Source organism: Ascaphus truei, chromosome 1 (assembly GCF_040206685.1).
Source record: "Ascaphus truei isolate aAscTru1 chromosome 1, aAscTru1.hap1, whole genome shotgun sequence".
NCBI lineage: Eukaryota > Metazoa > Chordata > Amphibia > Anura > Ascaphidae > Ascaphus > Ascaphus truei.
The window spans coordinates 4269908-4287379 of NC_134483.1; the positions used below are offsets into that span (position 1 = coordinate 4269908).

The 17472-nt window shown below is 45.7% G+C and overlaps 1 protein-coding gene across 1 annotated transcript in view; it reads left to right on the top strand.

The window, feature by feature from the left end:
- The window catches only part of LOC142467840 (uncharacterized), a 49377-nt gene that overhangs the window by 16843 nt on the left and 15062 nt on the right, over positions 1-17472 (top strand). The window contains exons 2-3 of the mRNA XM_075573782.1: positions 14295-14512; positions 14625-14738. Coding sequence (XP_075429897.1) covers positions 14295-14512; positions 14625-14738 — 332 coding nt within the window. The remainder of the gene's footprint in view (positions 1-14294; positions 14513-14624; positions 14739-17472) is intronic.

The window sequence follows — 17472 nt, forward strand, 5'->3', positions numbered from 1 at the left end:
CAGTTGCTGTGGTTTGTTTACACAGATGCCGTGCTTCCCCTGGTGTACCTCTGCGCAATGACGTCACGCGCCTGTAAGGTTATGCATTACTACTGCGCTCACTGACGGGATGACGTCGCAGGTCATGGGTTCAGCACCCGTGGCACGTGATGTACCCGGAAGTCACCGCAACTGGTCCACGCAGCTCTTGGGTAAGTATAAATCGCACTCCTTTTAGAATTTGTATATTCACCTTGATAAAGGACTAAGTCCGAAACGCGTTGGTGTGTTTTGTAACATATTTCTGATCCAATAAATAGCTTTATTTTTGGGAACGTACACCTTGTGGTTTCATCGGCTGTTTTTACAGCACTGGATATAGTGCTTCGTTTTTTTCTCCCTCTTTCTTCCTAAGTAGTGGCCATCCTTGTGGGTGCTGGCTGCAGTCCACTGTTGAAGGCCAAAAGAAGAGGTTGGAGAAAGAAAGCGGGAAACCCAAGGGAGAGAGGGGTCATCAATGTAGCAATTGAAGTCCCCAAAGAGAAGAACAGGGGAGTCTGAGGAGAGAAAGAAAGAGAGCCAGGATTCAAAGTGAGAGAGAAAGGCAGAAGGGGGATGAGTAGAGGTAGGTGGGCAATAGATGAACGCCACGTGGACAGGGAGAGGAGAGAAGATCTGGACTGTGTGAACCTCAAAGGAGGGAAAAGCAAGAGAGGGGGGAATAGGAAGAGTTCGGTAACTGCAGAGAGAGGAGAGCAGGAGCCCCATGCCTCCACCCCTGCCATCAGTGCGCGGAGTGTGGGAGAAGGAAAGGCCACCATAGGAGAGGGCAGCTTCCAGAGCAGTGTCAGACTGAGTGAGCCAGGCCTCAGTTATAGCAAATAGGAGCAGGGAGTGAGAGAGAAAGAAGTCATGTACAGAGAGGAACTTGTTAGAGAGGGAGCGAGCATTCCAAAGGGCACAGGAGAAAGGGAGAGAGGAGGGAGGGTGGCAGGGGATGGGTATGAGGTTGGAGGGGTTGACACCAGAAGGAGTAGAAGTTGCATGTGGAAGGCGAGGACGAGAGCAAGTAGAAATAAGGCAGGGACCAGGATTGGGAGAGATATCCCCAGAAGCAAGGAGGAGAAGCATGGAAAGAAAGAGAATGTGAGGATGATTTGTAGGGGTGTGTTTTAGTGCAGGGTGTATAGCTGTGTGGTGACAGAGGGCACAGGTAAGAAAGGAGTTCATGTGAACTGAGAAGTGGGGAAGAAAGGAGAGATGGAGATATATGAATAGAGTTAGAAACATAAGGAGACTGGTGGAAGGATGTGCATAATTTGAAAATAAGTGAGGTTGCAGCAAATATAAAAAATAAAGGAGGCATCACAGCAATAGTTAAGTGTTGAGATGTGCAGTCTTAGATGATTTCCTCCTTTCCAACGTAGATCAAAAGCAGGTATCAGAAGCAGTAGGTGATGTCCACTTTTCCACTTCTTTTTGAACTTCCTTTTTAAACTTCATATTCTAAAAAGAACTAAATACACAGCAGGGGAGGATATCAGGGTAGACAGACAATTGGAATATGTTTTTACCTAAAAAGAACGAAATACACAGCAGGGGAGGATATCAGGGTAGACAGACAATTGGAATATGTTTTTACCTAAAAAGAACGAAATACACAGCAGGGGAGGATATCAGGGTAGACAGACAATTGGAATATGTTTTTACCTGAGGAAAGAGAAGAGAAGAGATGAGATTCAATAGTCTTCCTTTTTAAACTTCATATTCTACGTGAAACATTTCTACTTTAAAATCCTCTAATATACTGAAGACATTTGGCAGAGAGGTGAGGGGCTGTGATATTGTTAGTATCACGTCATCAGCGTACAGGGCCACTTTATTTGGCTGCTCCCCAATTTGGATACCTGTTATGTTTGGACTAAGGCGAATATGTGCTGTGAGTGGCTCAATGCATAAAGCGAAAAGAAGGGGGGATAGGGGACATCCTTGTCTGGTGCCGCTCTGAATCCGGAATTCCCCTGACGGGAAGCCCTGGTGCCTGACCTTCGCCGTCGGCCCCTGGTACAGAGCGAGAATCACCTCCAACATTCTGTAAGGAATCCGCTCCGCGGTTTACTGGTTGCCTTACCTTGCAGACCGGTGCAGTTCTGGAACAGCTCTCCTGATGTTTGCTGCAGCCTGGATTCACTCACCAAAGCAATACACACTCCCTTTGGTATTTACTGCAGCTGTGCAGCCTATCACTGCAACCTAGACTGGCATTCACTCATTGGAGCAGTACCTTCACACCCCCGCCGGGGATTGGCCCGCTGGCCTTTAAGTATTGCTTTCCCACAATGCTCCTGGCCGAGCATAGTCCTTACTGGATGTCACTACCTGTTCTGCCACAAGCTCCTGCTTGTTCTCCTGTGCTGAAGCGGAGGTTCCGTCCTGCGTCCTTCAGCTTCCTTCAAGCTCCCGCTTGTTCTCCTGTGCTGAAGCGGAGGTTCCGCCCTGCGTCCTTCAGCTTCCTTCAAGCTCCCGCTTGTTCTTCTGTGCTGAAGCGGAGGTTCCGTCCTACGTCTTCAGCTTCCTGGAATCCTGCACTGAAGCAAAGGTATTCCCTACGTCTTCAGATTCCTGGATTCCTGCACTGAAGCAAGGTATCCCCTACGTCTTCAGTTTCCTGCTTTCCTGCACTAGCGGAGGTTTCCCTGTGTATATTCAGCTTCCTGGTTCCTGGGGCCTACTCTTTCCCTAATCTAGAGAGGCCGTGTCCTGGTTCCTGCGCTGAGACAGAGGATTCCCTAGCCCGCTCAGGACTCTTGCGCTGTAGCACTGGTTTACCCGTGCAGCTAGGCGGTGTGTAAATCTGGTCTGTCTTCCACCTCCTGAGACCAGTACCATGGGCCATGGTCGCCGCACGCGCAGAGGCCACCTCCGCGCTCCTAAGCTGAAGCGGGGCTTTCCTGACTACCTGTTGCCGAACTCCTGCTTGGACAATGTTTGTCCTGACCCTGGCTTGTACAACGACGATGCTGACTTCTCCAATCCTGATCCTGCTACATATGACTACGAACTGCGCAATCCGGATCAGCCTGCGCGGTCTAAGGTCGGTGCTTTTACAACCCCACCTCAGCCTCGCGGTCCGACCCTGGTTTGTGGCGAGCAGAATCCTGACAGTATGCTCGGCCGCACAAACTCGGACTCCGCTGAGGTGTGGGTTGGTGAGTTTTTTCCTGAAAGCCTGTCCCGGCCTGTAAACCAGTCCCAGTGTGGATACCAGTTTCTATGTGAGATAATACCCATGCTTGAAGATCTGGTTGTGTTTAAAGGTTTGACCCCTATGCAAAGCAAATGCCGTAATGATCTCATGATGAAGGTTTACCGCCTCCGGGACTTAAAACAATCGCTGGCCGCTTGTATTTGCTTTCCTGGTTACCCTTTAACTTGGGGAAATGTGTACCCTTTGGAATTGGACGACGCCCAAAAGGAACTCTCTTCCCTGGCCTTGTCTTTAGACATTTATATAGCACAAGAGGACCCTCTCCTCATGTTGGCTGATGCCCAAAAAACACTCCATACCCTTTCCATGACTTTGGACATTTGCATAGAGGAACAGGATCCTCCCCTCGCCAGCTTCGCTGCCGCTTGGCTGTATCCCTGGTCTACCACGGATCCTTGCCCTGAGTATATGGCCGGGTTCCCTGACACCAATGATATATTTACGTTAACCCCTGCCGATCAGTCCTGTGAGGTTCCCCTGGAGGATACATATGTTTCTCTACCCAACACTAATGTTCTAGTATCAGAGAATAAGTTCATTAGTTCTCCTATTTCTTTCTCAGAAGCCCTTTCTCTAGGTCTTGAGGGTTTTCCAGCTTTAACCCCTGTCGATCAGTCCTGTGAGGTTCCCCTGGAGAATACATATGTTTCACTAGCCAACACTAAGGTTCTACTATTAGAGAATAAGTTCCTTAGTTCCCCTATTTCTAACTCCGAATCTGTCACTCCAGCTCTTGAGGGTTTTCCAGCTTTAACCTCTGCTAGGCAGTCCCGTGCGCTTTCTCCGTCAGAGAAAGAATTCCTAAGTTCTGTTCCCAGGGTCATTTCTGTATTAACCCCTGTGGGGCAGCTCTCTGAGTTTCCTTTGGTAAATCCCTGTTCTCTGTCAGCCATGGTCACGCCCCTAGCTCCAGAGGAGAGATTCCTGGTCTCTCCTAATACAGAGAGAAGATTACCTATGTTTTACTCTCAGGCATTGTCTGCATTAACCCCTGTAAATTCTTGCTGCCTCCAAGTTAATGCCTTCGTTTTAGCCTCAGAGAATGAGTCCACAAGTCAGACAGCAGAGGTTGCATTGAGGGATTCCCATAACCGTACGGAGTCCTTAGATATTCTTTGCTATGAATCCCCTGCTTCAGCTCAAGTTTCCGCAGTTTCGTCTCCGGAGACTTCGGCTAAAGTTCTGGTTCCTGATAAATGTATTCAGGAGTCAGGTTTTTCCCTAAGCTTGGTCGCAGAGTTCCTTCTCCCGGGTATTTCACTGAACCAGCCTGTCGCCCACATAGCAGTGATCCCTGCTTCAGCGCATAGTTCCCACATTATGGAGTCTGCAGTAATTTCTGGTTTCCCAGACATTCCTTACCAAATACCTACTTCAGAGACCAGTACAGTTATGATTAACCTCCGTGTATTGTCTGAGTTCTCCTCTTTAAGTTTAGGATTAAAAGCATACAGTAGTCTGTATGTCCCTCCTGGGGTTCATATTGTGTTCCCAGGAATGTTTGCTGACGCACGGTTTTCTCCCAAAAGTGACGCTTTTTCATATAGATTAGTAAAAGGCTTGCACACGGTTTCCCTTTTCGCTGAATTGTGTCTTACTAGTTTTGAGACTCTGAGAGGTAATGATTCTCCTTCTGATACTGAAGCTCTTCCTACAATGAGTATCCTGTCTGGGGGTCTCCCTGATTTCTCTGTCCAGGCTAATCCTCCAGGGATCAGCATATCTGTGGTCACTCGCTTAGTACTGTCTGAGGTCACCATGCATATATTACAAGTCCTGGGGTTTAAATCTGAGCTTTTTAGCTGTCCTGCCTTTGCTGAAACCCAGTCCCTCAGTACTGTGTCTAAATATGCCCCAGCAAACATGGGGTTACTCTGGGAGGAGATTAAAGCTCCTGTCTTAAAGGGTATTTTTTCTCACATGTCCAGCAAATCTAGAACTTCAGTAATTGTTTCTAAGTCACTTATCAATACATCTGATTTTTTCTCTAATCAAACCCAGACACCCTCACTATCGGTTAGGAGTCCTGTGATCAGAGATTTTGCACTAGAAAACACACCTATTCATGTTTTTGTCAGGTTAGGTACCCCTGTGGTTAGGGCCATTGCAGTTTCAGAGAGGACTCCTTGTACTCCTAAGGTGCCTGTCATTAAGAGTTTTCATAGTTCATACTTGCTGCTTGTTGATTCTCAGGTTCCTGTCACTAAGGTACAGACTTCAGCTTCTGATGTTAGCTTCCCTCCCACCACTACCCTGGCTCTGCCTTTTTCTCAAGTTACTGATATGAAAATCCCAAGGTCTATTCCTGATTCACTGACAATACTATCTCCCAATGAAGATTTCCCAGTATTGGAGAGCTCTACTGTTCTTTGCTTCTCTACTCCTGCTAAACCATGGTTTTGTCCCTCGGAATTTTCGGTTGCCCCTGTTATTTCCTCTCAGTCGGAAATACTCGGTACGTATCCCAAGATTTCGGTCCCTATGCCTGGTTTACTGCTTGCCTTGTCACCTTCCATACCAATACCGGGAGATGCTTCCAACCAGCCTATACCCTTACTAACCGTTACCTGGGAGCCTTCTAGAGGAAAGATCCCTCGCAAATTCCAACATGCAGTGGTCAGCCAAGACTTTTTCTGTTACAAAGTTCCTCCTGGTGTATTCGATCAACTATCAGGGCCGCTGATCCTAGATTCAGGTTCCTTTATTAAAGACTGGGCTTTCAGTGGGGGTTCTTCTGCCGTTTCTGCTCTGGAACTCTCTGGTTCTTCACAGCCCTGGATTTCCAAGACATTTTGCGAGGCGAGCCATGTACCAAGGATGTTTCTTCCATCAATCTCATATCCTAGAACTGTACTCACCAAAGAACTGCTCGTTTACGGATGCCCTTTCCACCTAAAGAATTTTAGGAACAACTCAATGTCCCCAAGGCCCATGGATGGTCCTGTCTGGCCACAGTTCTCACCAGGGGGTGGGGGTACATTAAGGACTAACCACGAGTCTCTGGACCACGACTCTAACCCCAATCCTAGACGGTTCAGCAACAATTCCCGGTCCTCCAACTTTATGAGTGCTCATGTTCGCCCGGAGGTCTCGCGTGAAGGGGGGGTACTGTAAGGAATCCGCTCCGCGGTTTACTGGTTGCCTTACCTTGCAGACCGGTGCAGTTCTGGAACAGCTCTCCTGATGTTTGCTGCAGCCTGGATTCACTCACCAAAGCAATACACACTCCCTTTGGTATTTACTGCAGCTGTGCAGCCTATCACTGCAACCTAGACTGGCATTCACTCATTGGAGCAGTACCTTCACACCCCCGCCGGGGATTGGCCCGCTGGCCTTTAAGTATTGCTTTCCCACAATGCTCCTGGCCGAGCATAGTCCTTACTGGATGTCACTACCTGTTCTGCCACAAGCTCCTGCTTGTTCTCCTGTGCTGAAGCGGAGGTTCCGTCCTGCGTCCTTCAGCTTCCTTCAAGCTCCTGCTTGTTCTCCTGTGCTGAAGCGGAGGTTCCGCCCTGCGTCCTTCAGCTTCCTTCAAGCTCCCGCTTGTTCTTCTGTGCTGAAGCGGAGGTTCCGTCCTACGTCTTCAGCTTCCTGGAATCCTGCACTGAAGCAAAGGTATTCCCTACGTCTTCAGCTTCCTGGATTCCTGCACTGAAGCAAGGTATCCCCTACGTCTTCAGTTTCCTGCTTTCCTGCACTAGCGGAGGTTTCCCTGTGTATATTCAGCTTCCTGGTTCCTGGGGCCTACTCTTTCCCTAATCTAGAGAGGCCGTGTCCTGGTTCCTGCGCTGAGACAGAGGATTCCCTAGCCCGCTCAGGACTCTTGCGCTGTAGCACTGGTTTACCCGTGCAGCTAGGCGGTGTGTAAATCTGGTCTGTCTTCCACCTCCTGAGACCAGTACCATGGGCCATGGTCGCCGCACGCGCAGAGGCCACCCCCGCGCTCCTAAGCTGAAGCGGGGCTTTCCTGGCTACCTGTTGCCGAACTCCTGCTTGGACAATGTTTATCCTGACGTCTCCTGTCCTGACCCTGGCTTGTACAACGACGATGCTGACTTCTCCAATCCTGATCCTGCTACATATGACTACGAACTGCGCAATCCGGATCAGCCTGCGCGGTCTAAGGTCGGTGCTTTTACAACCCCACCTCAGCCTCGCGGTCCGACCCTGGTTTGTGGCGAGCAGAATCCTGACACATTCTCCCCCCCCAGTCCGAACTCCCCAAGCGTCTCTCAGGTAGGGCCAGTCGATTCTATCGAATGCTTTCTCTGCATCGAGACTAAGCATCATCGACGGGATATGTTTCTTTTGTGCCAGATCTATCAAATCTATGATCCGTCTAGTTTTATCTGATGCCTGTCTCCCACAGATGAACCCTACTTGGTCGGGGTGGACCAACCGCGGCAACACCTGGTTAAGGCGATTAGCCAGTAATTTGGAAAAAAAAAATTGTGTCTGAGTTAATCAGAGAGATGGGTCTATAGCTTTTACAGTGCGCTGGGTCTTTCCCCTGTTTGTGAATCACAGAGATAGACGCTTGGAGCATCGAAGCCGGGATGGGGGCACCCTCCATAAATGAGTTACACAACTTTAGCAGGTGTGGAGCTAGCAGATTACGGATTTTGTTATAGTATAGATTGGAGAAGCCACCTGGACCGGGGGCTTTGGATGCTTTCAGTGATTTCATTACCTCCAGTAGCTCCTCTATTGTGAAGTCTGCCTGTAGTGCGTCCCTCTCCTCTCTGGACAATTTAGGTAGTTTGGCCTCTGTTAAGAATGTCTTCAGGCGAGCCTGAGTGGTGCCATTGTGGACCACTTTCGCTCCATCGTATAGGGTCTCGTAGTATGATTTGAATTCCTCTACTATTAATTTAGGGTCGGACGTGAGATTCCCTTGTGCTGTCCGAATTGACTGAATTTGCGAGACTTGATTACTGTCTCTAAGCTTATTGGCAAGTAGGGTATCTGGCTTGTTCGCCTTTTCATAAAATTTTCGTTTGGACCAAGACAGCTCTTTCTTAGCACAGGAGGCCAGCAGTAAGTTTAGTTTAGTTTTAGCGTCTAACAACTCCTTAAGGGTCGTTGCATTTTTGTTATCTTTGTGAAGGGTTGACAGGACCGCCAATTCAGTTTTCAATTGGATAATTATTGCGTCCTTTTCCCCCTTCCGCTTACACGCAATCCCAATGAGTTCTCCTCTCAGAGTTGCCTTATGGGCTTCCCAAAGGGTGGACTGTGAAACCACACTTCCCTTATTCTGCTGAAAGTATACCCTGATTCTATGCCCCGCTTTTTGTGAGATTTCGGGGATTTTTAACAATACTTCATTAAGTTTCCAGTTCGCTCCTGGTCTGTCCAGACTGAATTCAGTGCACCGCAGCTCAATCGGCGCATGATCTGACCACGAAATATCATGGATTCCCGAATGGGAAATCTGCGAGACCATTCTGCTAGACACAAAGAGATAGTCTATCCTACTGTATCTGTCGTGGGGGTGAGAGTAGAATGTAAAACCCTTTTCCGTGTGGTGTTGCTCTCGCCACACATCTAATAGATTATTTGTTCTCAGTCCTCTGTTCCATGTTGCTCTAACTTTTGACCGACTGTGACCCTCCGGGGTACATCTATCCAGCAGCGGGTCAAGAGTCTGATTAAAATCTCCCCCTAAGATAGTGCTCCCCTGAGCCAGTTTTCTAAGTATGGAGAAAAATCTCTCTAGGAAAGCCTCCGCGTTGTCGCTTGGGGCGTATATATTTGCAAACGTGATAGGTTGGCCCCGTATTTCCCCTATGACAATCAAAAATCGACCGTTCTTGTCTTTTTTGACGGTTTTCACTTTGAGTGGCAGTCGGTTATGGACCTGAAGGGCCACTTCCTTTTAAACTTGAGTTGTTCAGTAGTCCTGCCACTTATAATGGGCCACTTTGAATATTTATTTATAAAATATTTTACCAGGAAGTAATACATTGAGAGTTACCTCTCGTTTTCAAGTATGTCCTGGGCACAGAGTAAAACAAATAATACATGGTTACAAATACAGTTACATAAATGAACAGGGTATACATTATATACAAGACATTGCGTGCATAGTTAAAGAAGATATATATTATGGGCATATGAAACAGTTACAGACCAGATTAAAGTGTGAGACAGCCTTAGATTTGAAAGAACTTAAACTGGTGGTGGATGTGAGAGTCTCTGGTAGGTTGTTCCAGTTTTGGGGTGCATGGTAGGAGAAGGAGGAACGTCCGGACACTTTGTTGAGCCTTGGGACCATGAACAGTCTTTTGGAGTCTGATCTCAGGTGATGAGTGCTGCAAGTGGTAGGGGTGAGGAGCTTGTTCAGATAGCTGGGTAGCTTGCCCATGAAGAATTTAAAGGTAATTCAGGAAAGGTGAACTTTGCGCCTAGACTCTAGTGATAACCAATCTAGTTCTTTGAGCATATCGCAGTGATGTGTGTTGTAGTTGCATTGGAGAACAAAATGACAAATTGAATTGTAGAGGGTGTCAAGTTTGCCAAGGGGGGGTTGAGGTGCTGAGCCATATACTATGTCTCCATAGTCAATAATTGGCATTAGCATCTGCTGTGCGATACGCTATCTGACCAGGAGACTTAGGGAGGATTTGTTCCTGTAAAGTACCCCTAGTTTGGCATAGGTCTCGGTTGTCAGGGTATCAATGTGCATCCCGAATGTTAAGTGGGAGTCAAACCATAAGCCCAGGTATTTAAAACTAGTGACAGGGGTTAGGGTGGTGTTAGCGTTGGTTCTAATCAGGAGCTCAGTCACTGGAAGCTTTAAAAATTTAGTCTTGGTCCCAAACACCATTGCTACAGTCTTGTCAGTGTTTAAAAACAGTTTGTTTTGGGAAATCCAGTTTACGAGTCTCAAAAAGTCAGACTGAAGTATGTGTTGAAGGTCAGAGAGGCTATGGCTGTGTGCATATAGGATTGTGTCGTCTGCATACATGTGTATTGAGGCTTCCTTACAAGCTGTGGGCAGATCATTAATGAAGACTGAGAAGAGTAGGGGCCCCAGAACAGAGCCTTGCGGGACACCACAGGTGATATCCAGGGGGTTGGAGTTAGAGCCTGAGATGGACACATGTTGGGATCTTCCTGATAGGTAGGACTGAAACCAGTTTAAAGCATGCTTCCCTATTCCAGAGCTCTGGAGTTTGTTAAGCAGGATAGCATGATCAACTGTGTCAAAAGCCTTTGCAAAATCTAGGAATACTGCACCAGTGAGTTGTCCCCGTTCCATTCCACACTGGATTTCATTGCAAACTTTTAGCAAGGTAGTTACGGTGGAGTGTTTGGGACGAAACCCAGATTGGAATTGGCTATGAAAATTTGTCTTGGTATAGAAATCGCTTAATTGGGAGTGGACACATTTTTCCATGACTTTGGATAGAATTGGGAGAAGTGAGATTGGCCTGTAGTTTGAGACAGTGTTTTTGTCCCCACTTTTGAAGATTGGGACAACTCTGGCAGTTTTCCATGTCTTAGGGATATGGCCTGCAGACAGGATAGAGTTGACTGGACGCAATTGGTTTGGCAATGGCTGGGGCACCAAGTCGTAGGAACCTAGATTGTAGTAAGTCAGGTCCACATTGGCTGCTTAGTTTTAGTTTGAGGAGCGCTTGTATAATCTCCTCTTCAGATACTAGGCCAAATTGAAAATTGTGGGCAGTGTTGGGAGGGGTTGGGACTATAGGGGTACTCCCAGGATGAGATTCAGGTTTGTGGTTTGGGCTCCGTTTTGCTAATAAGTTAGTGGCACACCCCACAAAGTAATCATTGAATGCATTTGCAATGTCAGTGGGGTTTGTCAGAGTAATATCCCCCTTAGTGATACTACTTGGTTGTTGATGGTTAGGAGGCTGGAATATATTGTTGATAACCTTCCAGAAGTTAGCTGGGTTTGATGTATTTTGGTGGAGATTGTCAGAGTAATATTGTGCTTTTGCATGCCTTGTTTGCCTTGTGTTTGCCTTGTGCACATGTTCCGCATGCATCTGTAGTGATTGAGAACCTTGGTAGTGCCAGTTACTTTGTAGCTTTTCCACAAGGCATCCTTGAACTGGTAGAGTGCTATAAGGTCAGGTGTAACCCATAGAAGGTGGGCCCCCCGTACCCTTATTTTGCGTAGTGGAGCATGGGTATCGCAGAGTTTTAAGAACTCAGATTGGAAATAGTCGAGCGCAGAATCAGGGTCGGGAATTAAATCGATTCTGTGCCATGGGCAGTTGGTAAGGTCATCCAGAAACTGTTGTGGGTTAAAGTTTTTAAATGTTCTAGTGAGGAGAACTTTAGGGCTTGATTGGGGCGGTTTAATTTTCCTTACACAGTAAGGTGGTTCTGTCTGCTTAATTAGCACATCTGAGGCACATTCAAACAGATGGTTTTCTACACAGGATTTTCCCTGCCTAGGTGTCAAACCTTAATTCAATTAAGAGTTGAAGCAGACAGGATTCAGATATGGGATATTACCTAAGATTGTTTCAGTTGCATATACTGACATACACACAGCAAAGAGTTGAAGCAGACAGGATTGAGATATGGGATATTACCTGAGGAGAGAAGATGATTTTTGTTAGGGTAAGGGGTCCTTCCTTTTAAACTTAAGTTGTTCAGTAGTCCTGCCACTTATAATGGGCCACTTTGAATATGGGCTTCATCCTTGGTGCGCTACTGTGTTTCTTTTTCTCTTTTCATTCTGGAAACAAGTTATTTCGTTTATTCCCGTCCCAGTAAGTGTATTTTTGTTTTACATTGTGTGTATGTCTTTTCGTGGAATAAATTACAATTTATTTTACCTCCTTGCTTTGCTCAATCATATGATCCCGGTATAAGAAACCTAGTAAAAAGTCAGTGTTCGCTGTCCCTTTAATTCCTCTCCTATGACAGCGTTTTTCTCCTTGTTGCTCCCAATCTCCGGTGATCAGCAGGGCACTTCCAAATACATATACACACAAAAGGGGCGCAAAAAGAGAAAAAACAAAGACTGAATTAATAATAAAATAATACTTTATAAATCAAATAGTGAAAAACATATCTTCCACATTAAAAGAAACAAATCCTAATAGATCACTGGATTAATTCAGTCTTTGTTTTTTCTCTCTTTGCGCCCCTTTTGTGTGTTAAGAGACCTGGTCTACCCCTCCCGCTACCCCCATATGCAAAATTCTCCCAGGAATGATTTCCTCAGGCCGCACTAGGGTAAGTGTAGAGTTAGAGACTCCAAGTCCTTGGGTGAGTTTCTGACCCACCAGGACTGACTGCAAGTGGGCACCTCTGTTTTCTCGCAGCCCAGATACCACACAGGCACCTAGGCGCCCTCCTGAGGGGTGATCCTCTCCAGAGGCAGCGGCAGGCTTCTTCCTGTCTGGGCAGTCGATGCTGTTGTGCCCCTGCTTTTGAGAGTAGTTTGTAAGTACACATCCAAGGCACTGGCAAGCTGAGAACTGCTGGAGTCCTCAGAATATGATAGTCCTGGGTTCCTGGGCAATTTCCAGGGTTGTTCTGGCACAGTGTAGCGTCTTGCTCACTAGCCTTCTCCAGCAAGATTTGTATGAGCTCTTCTTTATTTTTACCCAGACCCTGGAGCTCACGCTCCTCACACAGAGCCATCAGTGTCTCTTTTGTCTGGCATTGGTATAAAGCAGCCATATTCACTACACTTTACTCAAAATAACAAGTTAGCAAAAGAAAAACAAGAGGGGGGGAACGAAACCACTCTGACGCGTTTCAGGCAAACGTCCTTTATCAAAGAGTACTAGGCCTGAAACGCGTCAGAGTGGTTTTTATTTGGCGTTCCCTCATATGCCATGATTAAAGTTTATTTTTAACCTCACTTTTTTGGTGTTTAACCCAAATTTTCTACAGCTGTGTTCTGCTTAATCTTCTGGATTACCCTTTTTTCAAGATTTTAAATTCTACATGATCCATCTCAAGTTCTACAAGATTTACCTGATTTCGTCCAAGTACAGCGGCAGCATTTCCGGAGTGCAAGGGGTTAAAAACATCGCAACCAAGAATCATACCCCACGTCAGGAATTCGTTAGCGCTGGGGATTCCAGAACGAATCCCAACAAACTAGAACGAACTCCTTTCGTTTGGCGGAAATATAGGGCTGGCAAGTTGCGCCCTAGCCAAAAGTCTGTGAGTCAGAGACTTTATTATTTCATCATTCGTTCTGTGGACATTTTATTTTGTTTCCCCATCCCAGTAAGTGATTATTAAGTGTATTCTGAAGTTGTCGTGTGTTTGTCTGAAAATAAATAAATCACAATTTTATTTTGCCCGCCTTGTTGTGCTCAATCCAGAATCCCAGAAATATAAAATTGCTCATACGTACTGGTCTACCGTGACAATGGGCGATTCATCTATAGGAAAGAGGGAACTCTGCAATGATGTTGGTCCCTTTTAATGGAGATAAGGACACTATCCACTGAGTATTGAACATATTGCTCCCTATGATCCTGTATAAAAACAGTCTTAGAGAGGGAGAGAGGCTGTACATTCGTCTTTCTGCCAGGAATCCACCTCAGAAGAGAGATAAGGCAAACGATGGTGCAGATAGTATAAACAGGTAATCTTTATAGACACTAAAATCACATAAAAATGCGCACTTACACTGCCACACATACATATACTTGCATGGGTTTAGATTCTGTTCAGAGTGTCGAAGTTCTCACCGCCGCCCGAACCGCACAGCGTCCCTTGTACTGTACAGTGTGTTATGTTGCACTAAGAGGACATCACTATTCTTATGGCTGCTGATCTCCGACTCTTCTGCGGTTTGTATACTAGGTGGTTATGTTATAACTTAATTCTGATCCATTCATGTAATTTGCAGGGATTGAAATTAAGTTCCTGTTTGAGGAAGGACCATATGTTTGTTTTGACGCCCCTGTCTCCTCTGACTCCTTTTTGGGGCATTAATGTATTAATAATATTAGGTTTGAATGTGTATACTAAATGCTGTATATTTGTCCAAGAAAACAGATCATACTAATTACATTTCTTCTTCTCTTTTATACAGGCACAGCTGTCACCCAACAAATATAAATCAAGGAACCTCCTATCTCAGCACCTCCAGAGGGGCACTGCCCACTACCAGCATGGACAGAGGGGCACTGCCCACTACCAGCATGGACAGAGGGGCACTGCCCACTACCGGCATGGACAGAGGGGCACTGCCCACTACCGGCATGGACCGAGGGGCACTGCCCACTACCAGCATGGATCAACACTTGTTAAGTGAGTATAGTAGATATTTTGGATACCACATACCAATATCAGAGGCGGTGAAATCACAAGAAGAGCCCCCACTCCCAGCTTTACATGATTGACTTCCTTTTCTCGTTGGCAGGTTTTCCAGTGGTTGTACCGGAGAGGTTAGAGATTAAGGCAGTGAAAGAAAAACCGAACACTGAGGATCATCTGACCCCAATAAAGAGAGAAATAGATGCATTTGCTGTTGAGGGTGAGTACCATAATATCCTTTTGTGCAGACCAAGGTTATCTAGTTACAAGTAGTATGGTCTCATTTAGGGAATATTCAGGGTTAGTTGCCTCTCATAGGAAGTCCCTACGCCTGCTGAGTATTCTGGAACATGCCACATACAGCAGAATTAGAGGAGCAATATGTCTCTCTAACGACTATAAAGATTGGTAATGCGGAGTTATGGGTCTCTGACATCAATGGTTGGGCTGGATCGCATATGGAAAAAACAATACGATTTTTCAAGGGCACCTTCCACTGTTTGGCCAGTGTATTCTGCCTGTGCTCTTAGACCCTAAATGTGAAGATAATGCGGAAGTTTCTGTATAAAGGTGAGGCTGACACGGAGGTGTGTTCAAAGGGTATAAATGGTTTATTATGAGCACAGCATCAATACCAGTAATATAGCCCGCTCTGTCCTTTGAGTCCAGGAGAAAGCAATCAAGGGTACTCTTCTCTGATCAAAACAAATCTTATTCAGGGCTTATAATTATATCTTAGAAAAGCTGTCACAGTAATCATTCTTACTACAGCATTTTCTCTGAGCATACTCCAAATACCTCCCTCCTTTCATAACTGTATCTCTTTGTATAGTGTTATCTGTTGCTGGGCCTAGCTGTGTGGGATACGCGGTGTAAGTCTGGCTGTCCTGTCAGGAATTCCTAGGTTGGCTTTTTCATGTTGCCTTGTCTCTTTGAGACTGTGGACGGACGTTCACAGAGGTACACAATTAGGAGGCTTTATAATGTGAAATTATAATAGGCTTTATTGTGCCTGTTCCTTTTCATCAGGAAAATTATCCAAACAAGGAGGGGAGGAACAAAGCTTCCATTCACTTGGGAGTAATTCTAGTGAAAACACTATGCAACCAATTCACATCTCCCTAGTCAAGCATTTCTCCCCAGCCCCAAACATAGCATGAAAATAAGCAGATATAAGCAGTCTCTTAATAATGAAAGTCTTATCTGTTTATCAGCTGTAGAGTAAGCTTCTCTGCTCTCCTGGAACCGCACGGAGCGTGCACAGAAAATCAGCATCCAGGTTTAGAAGTCTTATTTGGGCCTTGTGTCTTGAAAGCAGCTCTGCTAACTTTTGGCAGAGCTCAAAACAAGTGTGTCTCCAAGTTCAGCTTAGGTGTCAGCTAAAGAGTTCTCACTTACTGTTTGAACAGACAGGCTTTTGTAAGCCATCTCAATCAGGCAGGTGGTGTTTAGTAATTAACTACCAGAAGTTAACCACCACACTGCTAGATTAAAGGCACATTACTGAACAGGGATAAGTCCCCTGTTACAGAGACATTAAACCATTACTTGCTGGATCCCACTGGCCAAGTTTTAAACAGTCTCTCCTGTTACCCAGAATATATAATGGTAACGTGCAGGGGTGTTTCAGGTCAAACATATCTCCCCCCTTTTGGCCCAAATCCAAATAAGGCCATACCTTCTTCTGGACTCTTCTCGGGAAGCATGTGAAACGAGCACAACATTCACACGCCTAAGTATACTGAATATGATTAGTTAATAAGTGGCTTATATAGTATGCTACGTTGTGTTTGTGTTTGATACTACGCTCTGCGAAGCTTGCAATATATATTTCTAATAAAAAAGCACATCAAGAATTGAGCAAGAAAGAAAAATATAACAATGATCAAAACCATAACGGGGTGAAGACCATATGACTGCGAAATGCTAAAGACCCCAACAGTAGGTTAATTGAATAACCAGATACTTGTAGGGGGGGCCCCTAAACATAAACTTGATAGAAGACAGGTACTGGGTTGCAGTCCCGGATGGTAAGCTCACTAATAATTTATTTATTTATAAAATATTTTACCAGGAAGTAATACATTGAGAGTTACCTCTCGTTTTCAAGTATGTCCTGGGCACAGAGTAAAACAAATAATACATGGTTACAAGTACAGTTACATAAATGAACAAGGTATACATTATATACAAGACATTGCGTGCACAGTTAAAGAAAATATATATTATGAGCGTATGAAACAGTTACAGACCAGATTAAAGTGTGAGACAGCCTTAGTTTTGAAAGAACTTAAACTGGTGGTGGATGTGAGAGTCTCTGGTAGGTTGTTCCAGTTTTGGGGTGCACGGAAGGAGAAGGAGGAACGTCCGGATACTTTGTTGAGCGTTGGGACCATGAATAGTCTTTTGGAGTCTGATCTCAGGTGATAGGTGCTGCATGTGGTAGGGGTGAGGAGCTTGTTCAGGTAGCTGGGTAGCTTGCCCAGAAAGTATTTGAGGGTGAGACAGGAAAGGTGAACTTTGCGCCTAGACTCTAGTGATGACCAATCTAGTTCTTTGAGCATTTCGCAGTGATGTGTGTTGTAGTTGCATTGGAGAACAAAACGACAAATTGAATTGTAGAGGGTGTCAAGTTTGCTAAGGTGGGTTTGAGGAGCCGAGCCATATACTATGTCTCCATAGTCAATAATTGGCATTAGCATCTGCTGTGCAATACGCTTTCTGACCAGGAGACTTAGGGAGGATTTGTTCCTGTAAAGTACCCCTAGTTTGGCATAGGTCTGGTTGTCAGGGTATCAATGTGCATCCCGAATGTTAAGTGGGAGTCAAACCATAAGCCCAGGTATTTAAAACTAGTGACAGGTGTTAGGGTGGTGTTAGCGTTTGTTCTAATCAGGAGCTCAGTCACTGGAAGCTTTACAAATTTAGTCTTGGTCCCAAATACCATTGTTACA